This window comes from Sturnus vulgaris, chromosome 23 (assembly GCF_052056855.1).
Source record: "Sturnus vulgaris isolate bStuVul1 chromosome 23, bStuVul1.hap1, whole genome shotgun sequence".
Taxonomy (NCBI): domain Eukaryota; kingdom Metazoa; phylum Chordata; class Aves; order Passeriformes; family Sturnidae; genus Sturnus; species Sturnus vulgaris.
Window position 1 is genome coordinate 2681509 of NC_142265.1, and position 23816 is coordinate 2705324.

Sequence of the window (23816 nt, forward strand, 5' to 3'; positions counted from 1 at the left end):
CCAGTTTTGATTTTTTACACGTAATTATCTCTCAGAGGTTGGGTGAGAAGGTCTCAGAAAATGGACAAGTCATTCTAAGGATCTCATTTTTCTCTTTGTTTTCTTCTCTCTGTTCCTCTGAGACTCAGGATAGAAAAAGAAGAACCTGAGCAGAAAAACAAAAACCTCTGGAAAAGCTCTGCCCACTCTGAGGCTGCAAGATGCTTTCTAGAATTGATGAGCATTTCCAGTGAAGTTCCTTTCCTTGAAGTGTGCTGTGTAACTGCACTGATTCCTCTGCCCTGGAGGCTGAGCTGCCTGCTGGCTCCTAACACGGTTTAAGCACAACACAGCCATGTCGTGGTCATTTTTCCAGCCCCTCAGAAAAACCCCCACAAATTTCTCTTCTACCTGCATTATAAGATTACATCTCTAAGTAAATGGTATCTCTGATCCCTACAGATTGTATTCTCTTCCTTGTTTCCATGTCAATAAGACCACTGCTTTCTATTTCCAGTTTATCTTGTCTTTGTATTAAAATCAAGAGGCAAAACTGTATTTCAGATCCCGAGCGTGCAGCTGAGTGCAGACAATGCACATTTATTCCCCAGATAAAGATACAGTCCTTTCTCTATGGAAAATAACTCTTGCATATTATGTATTCTTCATTTTATTTTATTAAAGAAGTAGTTCAGCAGGTAGCCTGTTTTTTCCACCAAAGTTTGAGGAGCAAAGGAAGAGGTTTTCCCCAACAAGGCCATTTTTTTTCCCCTGTGCTGTTGAAATTTTTGGAAATCTTTTATCTCACAGACTGATTTTCTTCATTTCTTTTCTGGATGAGACAATCCTTTTTGGGAAATCTGGTTTTCTGCCTCTTTCTAAAGATCAAAATTGTTGTCTTCGGTTATGTCAGTGTGTTCCCATTAGCTGCAGGAACATCAGCACCTCAACCTTTTATTTTAAATATGTGCTTTGCAGAAGAGCAGCGAATTTTGCAAACTGCCACTTACCCAGTCTTCCTACTCCAGAGCCTCTGAAATTCTAGAACATTCCACCCCCCAGGGGACTATCTCTTTTGCTTTAAATCATCAATTGGAACTGCAGTTCAGGCCAGAAAAAAACCTTCACTGGGGCAAAATCTAAACTTTCTCTGACCATGGGTAGCCTATGAAATGCATCAGATTCCATGAAAATAGCACACGAAACACTTCAGCTGGAGAAGACAAAACACTGGTTAAATATTTTAAAGGTCTGCAGTGAAATGTGCCCTGCCCCTATCAAAACATTTGGCAGGAAATAAATCCCAATGGCTTTGGTGATCCTGGAAGAAAACACTAAAATTTGTTTGCAAAATTCATGAAGGCAAAACACTTCACTACATAGCAGAGAGGTTTTTTTCCTTTTGTTTTAATTTAGCTGGAACAATGTCTACAATACATGGACTCACAAATTAAGTGAAGGTATGAAATCACATTCTTCATACTGAGATGGGACATCCTGGAGTGGTTCAACACCCTCCCAAGAGGGGCAGAGTTCTGCACGTCCAATGAAACAGCCAGTGGTGGGAATTTGGGTTCTAACAGTGATGAGGAGAGTGGGCCTTGTCCATGGAGATGCTTTGCAGAGCAGGGCAAAGCTCAGAGCCTCAGGAAGAGGGAGGGAAACTGAGGCACGGTGCAGTGCAGTGACTGCCAGGATGAGCAGAGCTGGACCTGAATCCCAGCTCTGGTCCCAGTCAGGTCCTGGCTGGCCAGTGCAGGGTCCCAGCAGGGTGTGTGGGCTCTGCTCCAGGGCTCCAGGGTTATACAGGCACCTCTTCCTTCCCCTCTCCCGCTGTCCCGTTGGCTCCGCTCAGTCCCGCCGGATCCCTGCCTTCCTCCTCCTCCTCCTCCTCATCCTCCTCGTCCTCGTCCTCCCTGGCTGTCCCTGTGTCCTGGCCCAGGCTGGGCAGGTGGCCCAGGAGCTGCCCTTCCCGGCGGGACTGGGCCAGCTCCTTGGCACAGCACACGGGCGTGTGGGTCTCATAGGTGCTGTGGAAGCTGTTATAGTCCACCTCGTAAAAATCCTTCTCCAGGGTGAGCACGGGGGTGAAGCGGTGTCCCCACAGCACCTCGGTGTCCATGTAGGAGCTGCGAGCCTGGCAAGTCATCCCTGGGTGGAAAGAGAGGGATGTTAGAGGCAAAGCTTCCTTATGTGCTCACCCAACCACGCCTGGCACTTAAAAGCACTTTCGTGTCATTTCTCTACCTGATTGCTCTGGGACACAGCAAAGTCCTGGCTTAATAAGCCTCACAAAAGCCTCTACCATGACCAAGCTGAGCACCCAAAGGGAAAAGGATGCATTCAACTCCACATCTTCTACCTCCTGAACCTCGCGCTTAGGGCTTTGCAGGCTGGGAGCTCTAAGCAGCTTCTGTCTGCTTGCCCCTGCTCTGCTGAGCTGCTCTTTGTGTGGCTGACACCAACAGCTCCCCATGGATCCTGCAGGAATAACACCCAGCCCTGCAACTGCTGCCCCAGCCACGACCCACACAGCCCAGAGCACAGGGAGCCACTGGTGTGTCACCCCCAGAGCACAGGGAGCCACTGGTGTGTCACTCCCAGAGCACAGGGAGCCACTGGTGTGTCACCCCCAGAGCACAGGGAGCCACTGGTGTGTCACCCCCAGAGCACAGGGAGCCACTGCCCTGCCTCCTCCGGGGCTGGTCCCATCCCTGCTCCTCTGCATTAGTGCCACAATCCCCTGCAGCATGGCACAATCCCTGTACAGCAGTGCCACAATTCCTGTGCAGCAGTGCCACAATTCCTGTATAGCAGTGCCACTGTTCCCACTGCAAACAGCTGCACACATCTGGATGCTCCACCCAAAACACGAGATGCTCCCAATCTTGCTGCCTGTTAAATTTCCTGGAGGTTTCCACTTCTTTGTTCTGAGGCATTGTGGATTGAATGAACCGTGGCTCTCTGGGAACTGATACTTGTCAAGCTGCTTCTCAGCACCATGGATCAGAGTTTATTTACTTGAAAAAAGTTTCAAAAGAATCTTTGCTGAGCAGGGATAAGCACACCTGTGAGCAAATCCTCTTGGAATCACCTTGCAGTGTCAAGGTTGTCTTCTCTTTCAAACATTTGTCTTCTCTTTGTCCTAATTATGTTTTCATTTTGGAATTAATTTGCAGAGAATAGGTAACCTCACAAAGTTCTCCCACTGTTCTCTCACGGAGGGTGAAGGGCTGGCCTGACTGGAATACATTCAAAACATGCACTTGATCCAGTTTCTGGCCAATGCTTTCAAGTCAAACTCCTGCAGCCCAGAGCACAGGGACAGAAATCTAAAGTAATGCATAGGGGGAAAAATCTCAGTGTCAGATGCTTCAGGGAAGAGCAGATCACATATTCTCACTCTCTGAGCTCATAAGTGACTCAAATCTCAGAGCAATCAGATAACCCCTTTCCTTTAAGAAACCCCCCACCTTTGTGAAAAGAGGAATGTTTTGTTCTTATAATTGCTACAGACCATTAAAAGACACCCACACAGGCAAGTGCTCTGCAAAGCTGAAAGTCTCTTACTGCTTTCCATGGTTTAAAGCTACCAGGCCAGGAGTATTTTGTTCCTTGAAAGGGGGAAGAGAAGGTGACACATGCAATGCTGAGACATCTGCAGTTCTGTAGCTCAGACTGAAAACCCAGTCTTTCCTCTTAAGATCTGCAGGAGTGTTTGCTTCTGGGCAGGAACAACAAGTACAGCCTTAGTCACAGTGTTCAACGTGCCTGCTTCCTGGGCTGGAAGTGCAGAGGCTGCCATGAAAAACAGCCAGGGAATTAAAAACCACCCCAAGTGTTGCTGCCTGAAGGAGAAGTTTTTGTGGATGTTCAGCATCTTTCCAGGAAACTCTCAGCTTTTGCTTTAGTGCTGAAGAACAGGGTGAGGCCAGTCCTGGCTTTGGTGGCTCTACAATGTGCAGCATCCCCAGCCCTCAGGGTGAAGGGGGTCAGCCCTCCTGCCCTGGGCCAGCTCCACACTCCCTGGTATCCCGAGGAATCCTGCTGATTTCCCAGTCCTGGTGCAGGTTTTCCCAGGGGAGCTTTGTCACTGATCCTTCACCGACTTCCCTGGGCAGAGGCTTTTATTCCTGTTGTTTGGGGGGTCAGGGCTGCAGGGCTAATCCCATTTCCTGATGCTGCCTCATGGCAGGAGGTTGGAAACGAGCAGCTGGCTAAAATAAACCAGTCCTCTTCCCTTTGCACAGGGCTGGTTTGGCACCAGGAATCCCAAAGACCTCCAGGTGCCTCCTCCAGAGCCAGCAAGGAGAGCAGGAGAGGAGACCCTGCAGGCTCCAGGATCAGTCCTGTGGATGAACCAGCTCATTCTTATCTCAGTTCTCCAAGTGCTGCAGGTACATGAAGGAGTCCCCAGGGCAAAGATGGGGTGTCCTTGTGAAATGTGGGGGCCAGGGGCTCTCTAAGGGAACTCCTGCTTTATAATGTGGGCCTGGAATAGTTCCCTCCCTGAGGGAGCACCTGAGTGAACCTGAGCTGCTGGGACACTGTCTCAGTCCCATTCCAAGCATTCAATTAGGACAGGAACAATGGAAAGCTTTCAGCAACCAAACACTGCTGCTGCCAGCTTCCTGCAGGAGCTGCTTTCTGTAACCCCAGGGGGACACTGAGCCAGCACAATAAGACAACTTGTAATTGCTCCATAATCCCATTCAAATATTCCTTTTTAGCACATGTGCAGTGGTGTTTAATTGCGTGGGGACACACTGCTTGGCAACTCCCACATCACCCAGTAAACAACACCATTGTCTCTGCTTCAAATTCCATTAAGTGCCTGCTTTGCAGGCTGCCCTGTGCTCTCCAGCCTGGTTAATTAATGCATCTGTAATGTCCCTAGCTAATTATTGCCTCTGTGACTGTGAAAGGATGACAGAAAAGGTGTGGAAACAATAAACCTTGTTTTTATTAAGAGCACATGGATGCAGCCACTTGCCACTGGAACACAGCGTGTGCCCTCCGTGCTCAGAATATCCCAGTGCCACCTTGCAGTGGGGCACAGCAATCCCCAGACCCTCAAAAAATCACCTGTTTAATAGCAGGTTTCTGGTTTATCTGAGTGTGTGGGATGTCTTGGGGATAGGGAATCATTTGCCATATGCTCCCATCCATCAACTGGTATCAGAATTCAGGATATCCTGAATTGGAAGGAAGCCACAAGGATCACCGAGTGCAACTCCTGGCTGCAAACAGACCCAGACCTGGGTTCCACACCAGCTGTGACATTACTGCTCTTCTGCATCACTCATGCAGCCCTGAAACACTGACACTTCAGGGAGCACAAGAACTCAAGAGAGATTCCAGACTCTCTGAATTTCTTGCAGAATTAACCACAATATGTATGGCCCAAATAAAGGCTGTTAATCCTTTCCTTGAAGAATATATGACCACACATTTTAGGTTTAAACAGTGCAGGTATAGAGAAGTGATATTTGGGAGTTCAATTTAAATAAATTTCATGCCAAAAGAATACAGAATCCCAGAATGGTTTGGGTTGGAAGAGACATTAAACATTGACACCTCCCACTGTCCTAGGCTGCTCCAAGCCCTGTCCAGCCTGGCCTTGGGCACTGCCAGGGATCCAGGGGCAGCCACAGCTGCTCTGGGCACCCTGTGCCAGGGCCTGCCCACCCTCCCAGGGAACAATTCCTGCCCAATATCCCATCCAGCCCTGCCCTCTGGCAGTGGAAGCCATTCCCTGTGTCCTGTCCCTCCATCCCTTGTCCCCAGTCCCTCTCCAGCTCTCCTGGAGCCTCTTTAGGCCCTGGAAGGGGCTCTGAGCTCTCCCTGGAGCCTTCTCTTCTGAACAATGCCAGTTGTCTCAGCCTTGCCTCATAGGAGAGCTGCTCCATCCCATCATCTTCATGACCCTGTATCCTCATTTTCCTTCTTTCAGTCCAAGTAGATATACTTGAAGTCATATTTTTCAACTCTATCATATTTTCTGGGTTGTAAGACCATTAGAAGTTTCATTTTCTTCTAAACAATCTGGCTGAAAAACGAAAAAGTATGTTTAATATAAATGTGTGCAATCTGTCTGTTGTGGAAAACATGGAACGATATGAGAAATCTTCAGAAGTCAACTATTAGTTGCAGCTTTCTCATCTCTTATTGCAGCAGCTCAGCTTCATGTTGCAAGCAAAACTCAACTATAATAGAAACCAGAGATAAAACTTGTTCAAAGTTAGAATCAGATGTATCAAATTTTCAATAAAGCTGGAACCAGTTCCAGGACTTATAGATGCTGGAGAGCAAGGCACTGTGTCCTGGTTTCAAGTTGTGCAATAAACATTTCACAGAGTTTTGATGATAATTTCATTACAGCAGAATCCTAAGAAGTGGATTTTTTGTCTGTGGGTTGGAGCCACAGATCAATCACTGAGCTGTGCCTGTTCCTGCTTAAGGCAGCCAGGGATCCTCCCTGAACAGCTCTGTTCACTTCCCAGCAGATGAAAATCCAGACTAGATTGTGATGTGTATGAAAGCAGGTGTCTCATCACATCTGAGAGCCGAGGAAACGCCCGAGTGTAAAACAAGTGCCAGGAACTCTCCAGTAAGGCTCTCTGCTGTCATCAGATCAGGTATCAAAGAGCTGGGATGTCTGAGCGTGCTGACAAGGAGCAGGAGGGGCTGGGGCGGCTCGGGGGCTGCAGGGGCTGATCCTGCCCTGGAGCAGAGGGACAGTGCTCCTGGTGCCAGATAAAACCAGACCTCACTGCCCCACATCTGCTTCTGCAGCTCTTTGGTTGTTACCGAAGGCTCTCTCCAGCTGCTGGAGGATGCTGATTTTTGGCACACATCCCATCCCGGGCAGGTGACCTCACTGGAGGGTTAACGGGAGAGCACAGGGGGTCACAGAGGGTGCTCTGCCAACCCCAGAATCGCCCCAGGCTTCGATGGGATCCCATCCTGAGCAGAGGTGAATCCTCCAGTGCTGCTCCATGGCCTGAACTGCCTCAGTGGGCTGTCAAGACAACATTTTTCATCAGGCTAAAATTAACTGTGCTCATTGAAATGCCAGGGAGCTCAGTGATTATCTGCTGGGAAATGTCATGTGGCTGCCTGGGCTGGGCCAGATCTGCTCAGCCCCCTGTGACACGGACACTGCTGGCACTGATCTCCCTCCTCTGCCCTTGTCTGCCCACTCTGTTGTGTCCAGGATGACTTTTCTCCTTCTTCTGGATGCTCTGAAGTTGTGGAACACCCACTGCCCAGGAACTGATGTCCTCAGAGGTGCAGTGGCAGTGATGGAAGCTTACAGGTGGCAAGGAAAAGGTATTAAAAATATAGGTTCTGTTGCTGTAATTAAGCAATACGTGTCTTTCAATTTGCATTAGCATATGGTAAGTTATAGAAGTTATTAGTCCCTCTGTGTTAATTAGAACACTGTAACCTCCAAAAAGTCAATATCCTTCCAACTTAAAAAGGAATATTAGAAGGCAGGAGCATGGTCCTCCAATTATTTGTGCTTGTCTCCTTTAGAGGACATGGCTGGGCTTGATTCACTTTGATATTTATGCCAGAGGAGAGTAATAGGATTTTAATTTATCTGAATGCTCTCCAGGCATGCAAAAACTCTTAGGCACTGGGAAAAAATACAATAAAAGGACTTTATGATATAAAGACCTTGGATTCAATTGCCATGTCTCTACCAGGCCCAGCCTGAGCCAAGCTCACACCAGGTAAGTTCTTCAGGATTTACAGAGAGTGCAGAGACACCTCAGACACCACTGCCAGCCTCTGCCTGCAGAGGACAGGCCAGCTCATGGACACAATGACCTGAGACATCTCTCCCCTAGAATTTTTTAGAGAGTTTCTGTAACACTTCTGCAAGGTCCTTCTTGCAGAAAACTTACTTATATGCAAAATGCAAAACAACACAAGACTATCCAAACCAGATGATGAATGCCCAGAAACTCCATTCAGTGATTTCATACCTCCTTTGTGTTCCCATGAAAATCATGATTAATTTCAGCATATCTTTTGCTCTGACTACTCCATTTGGCCCTACATTTACAGCCAGGAAACTGTACTCTGTCCTCTGCAAAGGTGGATAAATTGAGGTGTGAAAACTCTGCTGTTTGCCTAGAATCCCACTGGGACAGGATGGGTTAATTACTTCTAATCATTAAATCCCTTTTTATCACACTGACTCTAAGACAGAAAAATATATACCTGTACTTACATAAGAGTCCATTAAAACTTCATTTAGTGACTGGACTAATCAGGCATCTGGAGTGTCTCTTGTGCCTTATTTAATTGTGCTGGGAAAAAGAGGCAATGAAAACCAGGGAGGAGCAGGAGTGGAGTAACAAGCTCTGCTGCCTCCGTGCCCAGGGAGTAGCAGTGCTGGACGCTGTGCCCAGGAAATGAGGGCAGCAGAAAGCCACGGAAAAAGCAGGATTTGGATAACTATCAGCAAATAGCAGAGGAAGGGTAAAGCTGGAAGAGAAGACAGTCCCTTCAAATTATCTGCCAGGAAGTCTTGTAGGATATGCAGAGTGTGTCAGCATATGGAGTGATGGCTTACAGAGAAAAACAGTATTTAAAAAAATTGGACTTGCTAATGTTCCCTAAGTGGATCAGCCAAATCCTTCATCACAACCCAGCTGATTCTGCACCACGTGGGGAGGGGGGGCTGGACCTCCCCTGCTCTTCCCTGTCCCAGCAGCTTTTGAACACTCTGTTCAGTTTGGGATCAGCAGGGGAAGGGCAGGAGCTCTGGCCAGCAGCAGCCAGGAGCTGTCCTGTCACCAGGGTGAGATTTTGGGAAGCAGAGAGGCGGGGAAAGCAAAAATGCATTCACTGTGCAAACAGATTTTCCACCTCTGCTTTGTTCCCTTTTATTGCAGGTCAGATTTGGGGCAGCTGATCTTGACAAGAGTCCCTTTCTGATCAGCCAAAGAGAATGAATTCCCTGAAGTAATTCCTGTGCCCAATCCATCAGGAGCACTGGGGGTGATGCTGCTGCCCTGAGACGCCCACGGAGCAGCCCTGGGACTCAGAACACTTGTCAGCACTATTGATTTTGTCTTCACAGTGCTTGTTTCACCCAGCAATGACCACAGCAGATCTGCCCAGAAACTCACTCTCCCTCTGGCCTTTTCCTTTTTCACTGTGGACCCACAGTGCCTCACCCATCCCAAATATTGATGGGAAGAGCCACTCTGGCTTTGTGCCATGGCTGGCTCTGGGGGTCAGGCAGTGGAGCAGCCCTGGGTGCCCCAGAGCTCTCACTGCAATAACAGCAGGTTTATTATCTTTTTCAGCCAAATAAACCCACTGCATTTCAGGCTGGCTGGTGAGCTGCTGTTTTTCAGTGCTCTGTTACTCAGGCCTTTGAAAAGACAAGGCAATGTGAACTAAATCTTGGTTTTAAGCCACAGTGTTTCACTTTGTAGAAACTCAATGACTTGAAGGGTGTGAACTCCTCAGAATTTACTGTACACTTTTCATTTGAAGCTATTTACCATCTTTGCCTTGCACTGGGTCAGAATTAAACTTAAATGTCAGTAAAGAGAGCTGCTTGTTTGAGAGGAGACAATACATTACATTTGCAATGTGTGTGCACCTGGCTGAATCTACTGAAAATAGCTATAAAATCACTCTACCAAATTATCAATGAAAAATATCCCCACTTTTAATCGTGCTTAAATTTCTGTAGTCATTGGTATGTTGCCAGTCACTATTCTGACCTGCTTTCCTAACACCTTATGGAAAACAGAGCTGTATATTCTGAGCAGTGGTACCTCTGATCTCTGGGGGGTGGATTCCTCATTTTCCAAAGGGGTTGCTAAGGGAACAGATGCTCTGTTGTATTTTACACTGCCCTGAACCCGACCAGGCTGTGACAGTGTCAGGATTTAACAGAAGTCCTGCTGGGAGTAAATATCACACCACTCCTGAGAGCAGATGGGGCTTGAGCAGTGCCATGGGCTGGGAAGGACCTGAAGAATTTGCTTGGAGCAGATTTTAAGGTGTGGAGGGAGGGATTAATAACCCCAAACTGCTTTACCAATATTCCCAAGTGTGAGGATGAAACAGGAAAGCACAAACACTCTCTCTGCAAGCCACTCTTCTTGTGACAAAATATCACAGAATCACCAGGTTGGAAGAGACCTTCAAGATCATCGAGTCCAACCCAGCCCTAACACCTCAACTAAACCATGGCACCAAGTGCCACATCCAATCTTTTTTAAACATATCCAGGGATGGTGACTCCACCACCTCCCTGGGCAGACAATTCCAGAACTTTATCACTCTTTCCATAAAAAACTTTTTCCTAACATCCAACCTAAATTTCCCTTGGTACAGCTTGAGGCTGTGTCCTCTGGTTGTGTCAGTGCTGCCTGGAGAAGGAGACCAAGCCCAGCTGACACAGCCACCTTTCAGGAGCTGTAGGGAGTGATAAGGTCACCCCCGAGTCTCCTTTTCTCCAGGATAAACAACCCCAGCTCCCTCAGCCGTTCCTCACAGGGTTTTGTGTTCCAAGCCCCTCCCCAGCCTTGTGTCCTCCTCTGGATGTGCTCCACCCCTTCCTTCCTAAATTGAGGAGCCCAGAACTGAACACAGGACTCAAGGTGTGGCCTCACCAGTGCTGAGTACAGGGCAAGAATCACTGCCCTGCTCCTGCTGGCCACACCATTCCTGACCCAGGCCAGGGGCCATTGACCTTCTTGGCCACCTGGGCACACTGCTGGCTCATGTCCAGCCTGCTGTCCATCAGTGTCCCCCAGTCCCTTTCTGCCTGGGCACTGTCCAGCCACTCTGTCCCCAGTCTGTAATGTTGCATGGGGTTATTGTGGCCAAAATGCAGAACTCAGCACGTGGATTTATTGAACTTCATCCCATTGGACTCTGCCCACCCATCCAACCATTCCAGGTCTCTCTGCAGAGCTCTCCTCCCTTCCAGCAGATCCACACACACACTCCTAACTCAGTGTAAATTTACTAATGAAAGACTCAATCTCCTCATACATGTCATCAATAAAAATATTGAACAGGACTGGCCCCAGCACAGACCCCTGGGGGACACCACTGGTGACTGTCCCCAGCTGGATGCAGCACCACTCCCCACCACTCTCTGGGCCCAGCCATCCAGCCAGTTCTTAACCCAGCAAAGAGTGCTCCTGTCCAAGCCATGGGCTGCAGCTTTTCCAGGGAATGCTATGGCAGACAGTGTCAAAGGCCTTGCTGGAGTCCAGGTACACAACATCCACAGCCTTTCCTGCACCCACCAGGCGGTCACCTGGCCATAAAAGGAGACCAGGTTGGTCAAACTTGACCTACCCTTCCTAAACCCATGCTGGCTGGGTCTGACACTCCGGCCATCCTGTAAATTCTGCATGGTGACACTCACTCCCCTGCTGCCACAGGCCCCTCAGGACCCACCACAGCCTCCAAATCGGATCCTGGAATCATCCAAGGTCTTCTCAGCTCCGAGTTCAGTGCAAAATGCCTCCTCCAGCTCCTGTGTGGGACTTTCCAGTCTGCCTTGTGAGCCCAGGATAATTCATTTCCACAGATGTATGCTCCTTAATATCCTTACAGCCTGGCCTCTGCAATCCCTCTGGGAGAGGAGCCCATTTGTAAGGCAGCATTATTCCTCTGCCATGCTTTTAATTCCGAGGTTGTTATTGATAATGACTTCCTCTCACACATCCCCAGCAGAGGCTGAGCCTTCCTGCGAGGAAGGCAGAGCAGCAGGAGTTCAAAGCATTTATAGTGTCACTGTGTGATGAGGAAAGAGGCTTTGGACAAACAAGGAGTTGCATTCCATGCTCAGATTAGGAGGCTCCAGCCTCTAATAAATGTTTAGGCTGCAGAATAAATCACTGTTACAAATCCTTGCCTTTGATAGCCTTTTCCACCCACTCCTTCCTCTGCCACTCTCTACAATGTTCTTCTGGGGAGGAACATTTCCCTGGAAATGCCAGGTGAATTCCACGTCCACAGCACATATTCCAGCCCCGATGGAATGTAATTTATCCATCACCTCCCATCAGCTCTGTTTGGGAAAGTCAGCTACTGCTGATCACCTAAAGGGAGACTCTGGGACACTGAATTACCTCTCTACACAGCTGCCTTTGGGAGCAAAGGTTTGGGATGCAGGAATTTGAGAGATTTTTCCTCCTCTGGCTCTTGGGAGACTAATGAGCAAATCTCCAGGAGGGGATAACATTAACAGTCAGCAAAGGGCAGAATCTGTGAGACAAGGTGCTGACACCACTGAGTACTTGTAACAAGCTGAAAACCCCTGCTAATGACTCAGAGAGAACCTCATCGAGATGGAAAACAAAATCCAACCACCACCCACAGGAAAACCCTGGGCTCATAACTAAAATCCTGAAACATCAAAGGGGAAAACTCCTTATAAAAGCTTTTCTTTTTCATCTCTGACTTTGTTTGTCCATCTTTAAGCAGAGTTCTCTCTTCAGAGCTGCCTACAGCCCTTTCCCCTACAGATTCTGATTCCATCAAGGCATTCTGCCCACCCCAGGCTGGAAAACTCTGCCTGGAAGGGACCTGAGCATCTCAGGGGCTTGGACACACTCGCTGTGCTCTAAGTGCAGCAGGAAGGGCTGTCAGCTCCTCCCCAGACCTGGAGCAAAGGGATTCATGCAAGTGGAAATGACCCATGGTGCCCCTGCCAGGTGCAGCTGCCTGCCCAGCAGAGCTCCTGTGGGCAGGAGCCTCTGTGCCCATCCCTCCCCTCAGCTGCCTTTCCCATCCCTGGGAAGCTGAGGCTTGCCACTGTTCCAGAGTCACTATACATGGACACAGATTCCTTTTATCGCCTGCCACAAATACACCCCTAGGAGGAAACTGGGAATGGGCTGAGGATATCTCCTAATCTCCCATTACCCAGCTTTGTCTGAGCTGTTAAGCAGCTGCAGGGCTGCAAGAGTCACAAAAGCAGTTTCTGTATTTTTCCTCTTTGAGCTCCTTCTGGGAATGTGTGTCCTGCACCACGTGCAAGTCATTCAGCCTCAGCACGTGCTGCTTTATGGGATACACTGAGACTTGGGCACTTCATAGCCCCCATTAAAATCAACACCACAGCAGTACCTAAAATAGCACAGTTACAGCCGATCTTTAATACAGAGGAGAATGGGAAAAGATTTGCACCATGAATTTTGATCATAGGAAACAGGACCACCAGAGACTTCAAGGATTCCTTTAATCCACTGCTTATTTTTTCTCCCCTGGATCAGTTGTAAGCGATTTTGGGCAGCTCCAGGACTAACCCCTTCATCTCAATCCCAGACTTAAAAAAGAGAGTGAAACACTATAAAAAAAAGCTAAAGGCCCCACTTTTCACTACTGGTTATCTCAGACATCCCACCTGAGTCAGGCACTACCCAAGGATAAACCTCCCTGTGTTCCAAGTCCAGGTGACAAGGACAGTGAAATCCTAATGACAAACTGCCCACAATGCATTGTGCCCGTTTCCTCCTCAGAGCAGTGACTGATTGCTGACAGATCCTTACCTGTGGCTTCCACCATTCCTTCCAGGATGACCACAATCTCAAACTCCTCCTTCTCCAGCTGTGTGCGGGACATTTCCCAGAAGGGGCTTTTCTCATTGATCTCATGTGAGATGATGAGAGGGGACACCAAGAACAACCTGTCGTCTCCGGTGTCAAATCCCACGTTGATGTCTGTTTGGTTCAGGGGAATAAACTCTCCTTCTTTGGTCTGTTTGGACTTAATCAGTTTGGCTCGAATGGAAGCCTCGACAATGTGGGAATTGCGGAGGTCCCCGACCCGGAACATGAGGCAGAGCTTCTCATCCCTCATGGAAATGACGGCGTTGTTGGAGAACATGAGGGTCTCCGCCCTCTTCTTTGGTTGGCTGATCTTGACGAACATGCACCCCACCATGAAGGCGTTGACGATGGAGCCCAGGATGGCCTGGACCAGGAGCAGCACGATGCCCTCGGGACACTTCTCCGTGATGACCCTGTGGCCGTAGCCGATGGTCGTCTCGGTCTCGATGGAGAACAGGAACGCTGACACAAACCCGCTGAGGTTTTCCACGCAGGGGATCCAGTTCTCATCTTCCAGGTGGTCCAGGTCTCCCCGGATGTAGGCAATGAGCCACCAGATGAACCCAAAGAACAGCCAGGTGATGGTGTAGACCATGGTGAAGACCAGCAGGTTGAAGCGCCACTTGAGGTCCACCAAGGTGGTGAAGAGGTCGCTGAGGTACCGGTAGGTCTCCTGCACGTTGCCGTGGTGCACGTTGCACTTGCCACTCTTCTCCATGTAGCGCTGCCGTGGCTTCTTGCCCTCGGCGGAGATGAGCCGGGTCCTGTCCGTGGCAATGGGGACATCATCCCGAGCCTGCTTGGGGATCTTCTTGGGCTCCCGGGACGTGACCCCGATGTCCATGTCCTGGTTCATGAAGATCCGGGAATCTCCAGCCATGGCTGGGCTGCACAACAGGGAAACACAGTTTAAAGACAGTTTCAGGCAGAAGGCAAAGGGACAAAGCCATTTTGTTTCACTGTCTGGACCATCAGGACGTTGTTTTTTTGGAGGGTTCACACCTCTCCCACAACAGCCCTGTTAAACACAGCCCTGCTAAACACAGCCCTGCAGTGACCCAGAATTAAACACACAGGCCCTTCAAATGTCAGCCACCAGCAGGGTGATGGGTACACTGTGGGAGCGTGGAACAGTTCAGCCTTGGAACATTCTGGGGTTTGAAACATTCTGAGGTTTTCTTTTTGTTCTTAGATTTTTTTACACACCAAATTTGCTTGAGATCACAACTCAGAACAAAGCAAAAATACATCAACATCTTTTCAGGAGCAACTGGAGCTTTTTCATGCCTCAGGTTTTGGGTGCATATCAAGAGAAACCTTACAAATTAAGAGTAAATGCTGAACACCACTGCCTACCTAAATCTCACATGAGCCTAAATTATGCATGAAGGCTTCCCTTGCAGTCAGCAGAGAAAGGCATCTCCAGGGATAATTCAGATTTCAGGAGTGCTGAATCACCTTCTGGAAGTTCATTCGTGAGCCTGGGCTTTAAACGTGAAATAAACATTTAATTGAGCATCTTGAATCCCTCGTGTGAGGGTGTGATGAATCCAGGCCTGCTGTTAATGAGATCTATCAGACCCCACCCCTTTGCTCCACCTGACATTAGACAAAATCACTGGGCACTTTTAGGAATGCATCAGAGAGCTATTAAAAAGCCATTGTCGACATTCAGAGTTACACTTACCAGGACACAAATAAATAACATGAGATGAAGGCAGCAATGCTTTCTGCCAGTTATAATGTAACATCCTGTTTACTGAGATTATTAGATACTCCTTTAAAAAATGACAGTCTTGACTCTGGATGCAGAGCACAGACAAAATCTCTGTCAAAGACTACCTAAGGAGCCTTAGGGATATCAAAGATAGAGCAGCAATATTTTCTATGGCGTTCGTTCCCTGCATTGTCCTCTGCAAATCCTATTAAAACCTAACTAAATCTATTACTGCTCCCTCTATCTTTAATCTTCTTATGTGCCCGTGAATGAGAAAAGGTGTAGAGATACAATTAAGAGTATCTTGGGAGAGACAATTTTTAAGACTGAGCAAAGTAGCTTCATCTTTTTGGTATTAAAAAGCACAAAGGGTGGGCGGGAAGGAAGCAGAGGCAGGATGAATAAATGAAGCAACAAATTTTCACTTCCATTTGGCTGCAGCCAAGTCTGGTTAATGGCAGAGAATTCATCGTGGCCCTTGTCTAAGTCACCATCAATCTCTGCTCCAACGAAGCGGCCAGAGCCAGTTGCTGGAACCAGCCCTGCTGGCTCTGCTCTGCAGGGAGCCCAGGAACCAGTGCCCAGCACAGCCCAGAGCTGCTGAGCCCTGGGACCACAGGACACTGCTGAGCCCTGGGACAACAGGGCACTGCTGAGCTCTGAGACCACAGGACACTGCTGAGCCCTGGGACAACAGGACACTGCTGAGCCCTGGGACCACAGGACACTGCTGAGCTCTGAGACCACAGGACACTGCTGAGCCCTGGGACCACAGGACACTGCTGAGCCCTGAGACCACAGGACACTGCTGAGCTCTGAGACCACAGGACACTGCTGAGCTCTGAGACCACAGGACACTGCTGAGCCCTGGGACCACAGGACACTGCTGAGCTCTGAGACCACAGGGCACTGCTGAGCCCTGGGACCACAGGGCACTGCTGAGCTCTGAGACCACAGGACACTGCTGAGCCCTGGGACCACAGGACACTGCTGAGCCCTGGGACCACAGGGCACTGCTGAGCCCTGGGACAACAGGGCACTGCTGAGCCCTGGAACCATGGCAAGGAGCAGGGAATGGGCATTCGTGGTGCTGGGATGGGAAATCGGGGGGATGGAGTTTGCCATCCTCCGTGGACATGGGGTGGATAATCCCAGTGCTGTGTGTTCCCTTCCTCCAGTGCAAGCAGCCAGGATTTTGACTGGAGAGTCACCCCTCCTCTGTTTCTGTCCCTCCTGAGAGCTGGCTCGGGGTGTGAACACACATCCTCAGCTCCCTGCTGCAGTGGAAACCTCCAGACCCACTGGCCTGGCTCCCTGTGCATTGTGAAGTTCATCTCTTTACACACGTACTAGATGCTGAAAATTGACAAGGGCATAGCTTAACTCTCACTTCCCAACATGTGAAATCACATAGCTGAACAATTATACACTTTCCCCCCCTCTTTAATAGGGAAAGAAGCCTCCCATCCACTGGGAATCAAGTACTGAAGAACCTCCTCGCTTCCTTCTTATAAATAATATTCTCGATGTATGTTTGCATTGATTGATTAATCTCAAATTACTCCATTTGGACTAAAAAGCTTGTCATAAATCTAAATGTAAAACTAGGCAAGGGTTGCCTGTTGCTTCCAATTTTAAAAGACTTGTTTTAAAGGTAATTTTGTTATAAAAGTAAATCTGAAGCTATCACTGGCACCATGGGTGAGAGAACAATCCAGTTCTAGATTTCAATCTAGAGTGGAAGGTTTCATATTCTAGATTCACAGCAAAGAGACCAAAAGGATCTTGAAACTTATTACAAAGAACAGAATAGAGGAAAAGCAACCAAAATTCCTAAATCCCTGGAAAGATCACCCTGGTGGAGCAGGTTTGAGGACCTGCCCACTAACGAATGTACAGAGGAACCTTTTTAACTAAAACACTCACAGGGCTGGCAACATCTCCAGCAACAGCTCAGCTGAAACATCTCTGCAAACCTTCAGGAACACCTTTCCAAATGATCCAGTAAAGCAGAAAAATTCCTGCTGGATAAGAAGTTCATTGACAGCTTCAGTGGCATTGCAATTCCTACCAATATTTCATCTTTAACTCTCACATTGTAGTATGAGCATAACCTCAGTCTGTGGTTATTGAAAATAATTAAGCATATGAAGTTTTGCTTCAGAGTCTTTAAACAGAATGCTCCTGGTTAGCAGTTTGAGCACAGCTTTGGATGGCTGCACACTATCCATCTTTCTGCTCCAAATGATTCCAGGGTTTTTTAATTCTGCCTTAATTCTTCAGCAGTAAAATTTGTGATATGGACATGAATGGTCTGTGAGATCCTAGGCACAAGAATCTTCTAGGAAATTTGTTGTCATTCCTTAATGGTTTTAACTGCCCTGGAGAACTTCAGCCCAAATGACAAGAGGCTCTGAAAGGGGCAGTGTACCTGTAAGGACCTGGGTAACTCTTCACTGGCTAGTGCACAAACATCTCTGCTGTATCATGGCAAATATGATCATGCACCTCCCAGAGATTTCAGCTCCAGTCTGTAAATCCCTGCTCCCTCCAGCACTGAGAGCCAGGAGGTGAAATTGCCTCTTATAGTCACAGGCACTGCTCTGTTTCTTTGGCATTTACCATCTTTGGTTAAACGAGGGCAGGATAATAAAAATGTCACTTCTGTACAAAGCTGCCTTCCTTTAGGACAGGCTACTGCACGAGGAGCTGTGAGTCAGTGCATTATCAGCCTTGCAGAGAGGTTTTTATCAGCCCTGCTGATGTTCAGCTCTGCCCAGATGACACACTCGGGGCAGGCAGTGACATTTAGGGGCTGGGATTTGCTGCACAAGAGTCAGGCTGGGGTTAGGGGACAATCTGCAGGAGGCAGAGTTTGGCAGAGCAGCTCCCAGCCCCTCCTGACAGAGCTGATGTGCTCCTGGCAGCTCCAGCTATTTGTCAGAGACATCAAGGAAGGCAAAACTATAAAACACTCGAAGAAACTTCTTTCCCTGCTGACCAGGGGGTTTTTCCCTTTAAACAATCGCTGATCTGGCAGCAGTAAACACACAAATTTCCACGGGGGTGGGATTTGATGCTGGGAAGGACCAAACTGGCAGGCAGGTGGAGTTGAAAGATGTGAATTTGTCATCAAGTTTGTGTAAAAGCAGACTTCTTTTTGTTTCTTTTAAACCTGATGCCTGTGTTTTCTCTCATTAGGAAAATAACTGAGCAACTGTTCTTTAGCAAACCTCCCACACCCTCCTAGAAACAAATATATTTTTTTTACTCCTTTCTTCCCCAAACAATGGGTCCTGTACTTCTCAACAAGCAACCAATAATACTGAACAAAGATTACTAAAAAACCTGACTTGGTTCTTCTGCTGCCCATTGGCCCACACCACATAAGCCATGTTACTGTGCCCAGGTTCCTCTGGGCCACATAATTCTGCTTGAGGTTACAGTGCTGGAAGGGAATGAAATTCTTAATTGTCAGACAAGAGCAACATAGGGAAGTAGGTGCAGGAATAAAAGAAATTAAAGCAGCAGCACCCAAAGAGAATAAAAGCATTGGCTGCTGAACAGTGAGTGCTCATGGAAAGGAGAAATCTTAGGAGAAGATGGCCTTTGACAATCTGAAGAAAAATGACTTGAGATAGGCTCTGACTGAGGTGGGGCTTGGATTTCCCTTAGAAAGGAATCTTTCCTCCATCCTTTCATTCACTGCCTGTGTGTGAGTGGGACTGAACAGGACACTCCACCAGGCTGCCTTTCCACACACACCTGTGCATGCAAGGTGAGCAAAGGCAGGTGGGTTTGGGGTAAACCATGGAATATTCCATCTTTCTTTCTTTATATAAATAGAAGTTTGGGGTTTGGGTGGCTCCTCTTTGGGATCCACAGGTGGAGGGAAGGCTGCAGAAGAGTTGTGCTCTTGAAAGCCAGGGAAAAAGATTCAAAGAAACTGCACAAGAAGGGAGACATGTGGCACTTGACAAACGTGGCTCAAAACTCCCTGAGCCCAGTAATTGCCTCTCCAAGTGTCACCTCACTCAGCACTGAGGGGGGAAGCTGCCTCTCATCTCCTCTGCCAGTTTTTGGTAAGTCTCAGCACCACTTTCCTGACACTCAGGATGGGACAGCAGATTCCTCCGGGGCTGGAGGAGACCTCACCCTGCCACCAGGTCACAAAGATGGGTGGCTGTTGGTTCACCTGAAGGGCCAGGGTGGCTTTGTGCTTGTCACAGAGCTGGGCTGTGACAGCTCCTGTGTGCCCAGAGTGCTCCTGGCTCAGAATACCCCAACAGAAGGTGCTCGGTCTTTCCAAAGAAAATCTCCCTGGCCAGGGAGCCAATCTGACCCCAAGGAAGGATTTATGGACATTTGCACTTTCCTTTTACCTGTGAGTTACCTCCCAGTCCATCCTTCTCCTCTGATACCCTGGGCCCCTTCCATTGTCAGTCGTGAGGGAGGAACGTGACCTCCCACTCCCAGAGTAACCAAGTGTTTCACAGCACTCCACACAGATAGCACGTGCTGTAAATTTTTATTTATGCATTTTCCAAGATACTGGACCAAGGAAGGGCTCTATTTCCCACATTTCAGGATGGGGAAATCACTCACAAAGACACTCAGTTCTTCTACACTCAGTTGGGAGTCTGTGGGAGGGCAGGAATTAAGTTTAGCAGTTCCAGTTCCAAAACCCTAAACGAGCACCTGGAATCGCTGCAGAACTCTTTCCTCCTTCCCCCACTCCAGCAGCAGGAAATGCATCCCCTGTCTGTCAGGTGTGTCTGAGGATTGCTCTGCAAAGCCTCCACAACCTGATCCACCAGATGAATAACCCAGCAAAATTATTTCCAAAGCCAATGAAGGCAGTTTCTGTTCTCTCAAATAGCTACAGGTTTCAAATACATTTTCCTCTCAGCTATGGATTGAAGTATAAAACTCCACACATGATACAAGTTCACAGCTGCATTAAATATAATGACTCCAGACCTATACAGAAAAGAGTGGAGAAACAAAACTGTGATGAGGAGAGAGACTGTGTGAGCTCTTTTACAGAAAAAGAAGACGAAAACTAGAAAATTCTTTTTGAGGCATCATTCAGGATTTTACAACTTGTTAGAGCACAAGGACTGGAGAATATGGAATTTCCAAAAGATTGGGAATTATCTCCTACAGCACAGTTCCACTGCACAGGAAGGATGGGAGGATTTAATCCATAGAGCTCCCAGGAAATTTTCTTGTACTTCATTGCATTAAAGACCTTGAGTGTGACCAGTCCCTGTGCAAAGGATGCAACCACAATATTGTGCTCTTAGGTATTTTCCATGTTTTAGAACAGTCAAATGATATTTTCTCTACCAACAACAAATAAAGGCTGGAAATAAATCAATTTGATCCTTCCACCTCCAAGGCAGTGACTGTGCCTGAGGCACTCTGCAGCTGCTCTGTCCCTGGCCTCTCACCCCAACTCTATTTTTGGGACACCTTATGGTGTCATTGAAAATGTGACCACTGTCTTTCAACCAACACAACTGAACAAAGACAGGGACACCTTTGTCCTGATCAGACACTCCTGTTTCTCCTGCTCCTGTTTAATCTGAACAGCAAACGCTGAATGTTGGGAAGGCAGAATCTCAGTTCTAGGCGAAGATCCTGCCCCAGGAGCAGCAATGTTCCCATTCTCCATTGTTTAGGAATTCACCATTGCAGCAACAGAGAATCACTCTAATCTGCAGCTGCTTTAATGAAATACAATAAAACTGTTGAATCACTTCACACTTCTGGAGTACCTTGCACCCAAAGAGTTCACAGGTGGATTTATCAAACACAGGCTCTTTTTGCCCCAAGGCCTTCAACAGTGCTTGAACCCACTGCAGAAAGGGGTCAGGAGTCACAGAGGGACAAAGTGACCTCACACCAAGCTGTTGGGCAGGGGCCAGTGCTCACCCCAAGTGCCTCTCCTGACCTCCAACAGAAAGTGGTGACTTGAATAGTGGAGTCTGGAGATTTGCCTTGGAATATTATGCCAAAGCTCTGTTTGCCTTTTTTTTTTTTTTTTTTTTTTTTTTGGCAAATAATTGGGCTGGAACTTTCCAGAAATGGAAAATATTCTGCCATGGGAATCAGAAACGATCCTGATCCTCTATCTCCAACTAGGTAGGAATAGTGAGCCAAAGAACTGAACTCCAGAAGTGAAGTAACCCCCCAGCACAAACACTGCCCCACACACTCCCCCACCTTCTCAGGGTGCTTGGACTGGTCAGAGAATCAGTGAGAAAAGCCAGTTTGGTTTCCCCCCAACCCCCTCTTCCACAAATCTAAGGTCTACTTTACAGTAAAACAGTGTAGGAGGAAGGAGCTGCTTGATGACAATCGCCAAAAGCCAGAGGTAAGTTTTTTGGGACAGGGCCAGTTTCTGCCTGTTTCTCAGCAGCTTTCTGAAACTCCCTGCTCAAACCCAAGGGAGAAATGCTGTGTAAAAGTTAACCTGGTGCTCCCAACCACCATGTGCTGTCACGAAGAGAACCCCAGGCACCTTTCTGAGTGATGCTACAGGACATTGGTAAAAAAATCAGTCAGGCTTTTACCTCCCAGAGCCATAATCCCCGAGGAGCTCCCAGTGCACTGCATTCCCTGTCCCCTCCAAGGGCTGAATGTGCCACTTCCTCATCTGGAGACTGCACTGCCAGGGCTCTCTAACTCCAAGCTCACTGGCAAGTATCCTGATTATGAAAGAATTTAATCTTGGACTCCAGATAAGTATTATGGAGTCACTCCACACAATTCAGGGCCGCTCACTGATCAGTCTCCTGGTGCCCTTTGCATTCCAGCGATCTCCACCAATCCTGTATCTGAGCAGTTCCTATTTTTTAATGTCTTTTCCTGCATCACACCTTTAGACCTCAGAGTGCTTTTGCCCAGGATCAGCATCCAATCCCTGCCTTCCCAAAGAGTTCCGTGGTGGCTGGGAGTGAGGCAGGAGCACGTCCAGAGCTCACAGCCGGGCAGGTTTGGGCACAGGAGCCTGGCATCCCGCTGGCCCAACAGCTCCGCGTTTGTCCTGCCGGACTCCTGATCCTTTGCAGCCAGGGAAGATCGGCAGTGACCTGGAATAACAAAGGAATGGTAACTTACTTGCTACGAGCGGCTCCGCATCAGCGTGGCGCCTGGGCTCCGCGGGCAGGAGCGGGGCTGGCACAGGCTGCGGGAGCAGCGGCCGCTCCATGCCATCACCAGCGGGCCGGGATCGTCCTGGGAGCCCCGGGCTGCCTCCCGCCTCCTTCCCGCTGCCTGCCGGCAGCGAACATCGATGTGGCACCGAGGATGCCCACGCCCCTGTCCCCGGCTATCCCCGATCCCTGCTCCGCTCCTCGCCCCGCTGCGGGGCCACTTCTGCCTCTCGCTCGCCGCCTCCCCGGCCCCTGCCCTCGCCCGTTCCCGGGGATCCCGGCTGGTGCCGAGCTTTTGAAGGGCTGGGGCAGGGCAGGGCTGCGTGTGACGGAGCCTTATCTGTGCTCAATGAGCGCAGGGGCGGGGGGCGAGGGAGGGGTTTGGGCGCTGCCGGCAGCCGGGGCGGCGTGGGCAGGGCTGAGGCGAATCCCTGCCTGGGGACCCGGGATTGTAGGAGCTCTGAGCTGGGGAAACACCTCCGAGCTCACCGGGGCGGCGGGCGAGGGGCTCCGGGGCGGCTCCGCCGGCTCCGAGCGCTCCCTGCTCCTCCCGGGATCACCTCTCCAGGGTGCGGACTGGGCTGGGCTGGCATCACTCAGGGGTCCAGAATCACCTCTCCAGGGTGTGAGCTGGGCTGGCATCACTCAGGGGTCCAGAATCACCTCTCCAGGGTGTGAGCTGGGCTGGGCTGGCATCACTCAGGGGTCCAGAATCACCTCTCCAGGATGTGAGCTGGGCTGGCATCACTCAGGGGTCCAGAATCACCTCTCCAGGGTGCGGACTGGGCTGGGCTGGCATCACTCAGGGGTCCAGAATCACCTCTCCAGGGTGTGAGCTGGGCTGGGCTGGCATCACTCAGGGTGTGGGATGTCAGTCACACAAACAGAAAGCAGTTCCTAAAAGCTGGGAGCAAGGGAGAGCGCGCGTTTCACACGTGTGAAAATCGTCACCAGCACGGGGGAAACTCCGGGACTGTGGGGACAAGGGGCACAAGGGGCTCAGCATCCCCTGGCTCCTTGCCTTGCCTGTCCCCATGAGGCTCTGTGGTGTTTGTTGGAGTTAAGGGGTTTGCCTGGGATCCAGCCAGTCTCCGGGATTGCTCCTAAAGCGATTCAGTGCTTTGCAGTAATTTTTTGTCTTCCTCTTTTTTCTTCTGCTTTTATTTTATTTTAATTTTTTTTTTCATTTTTCATTGATAATACCATGCTGTCTCCCCAGCTTAGTGAAGTATTTCCTTTTCTGAAAAGCAAATGTCAGGCCAGCTGCATGTCTCAGGCAGTTCTGCCTGGTGACTGCAGGTTACCCCCAGGCTTTGTTGCCCTGTTCCCACAGCCCTGTCCCCCTGTCCTCCC

The 23816-nt window shown here is 49.0% G+C and overlaps 1 protein-coding gene across 1 annotated transcript; it reads right to left on the reverse strand.

The window, feature by feature from the left end:
* Positions 1-668: 668 nt before the first annotated feature.
* KCNJ5 (potassium inwardly rectifying channel subfamily J member 5) lies at positions 669-22690 on the reverse strand. The gene is made up of 3 exons (XM_014891145.2): positions 22429-22690; positions 13527-14473; positions 669-2130 (listed from the first exon to the last, which is right to left on the reverse strand). The coding sequence occupies exons 2-3, from the start codon at positions 14464-14466 to the stop codon at positions 1781-1783; spliced, it is 1290 nt and encodes a 429-aa protein (XP_014746631.1). The 5' UTR covers positions 14467-14473; positions 22429-22690; the 3' UTR covers positions 669-1780.
* Positions 22691-23816: the final 1126 nt, after the last annotated feature.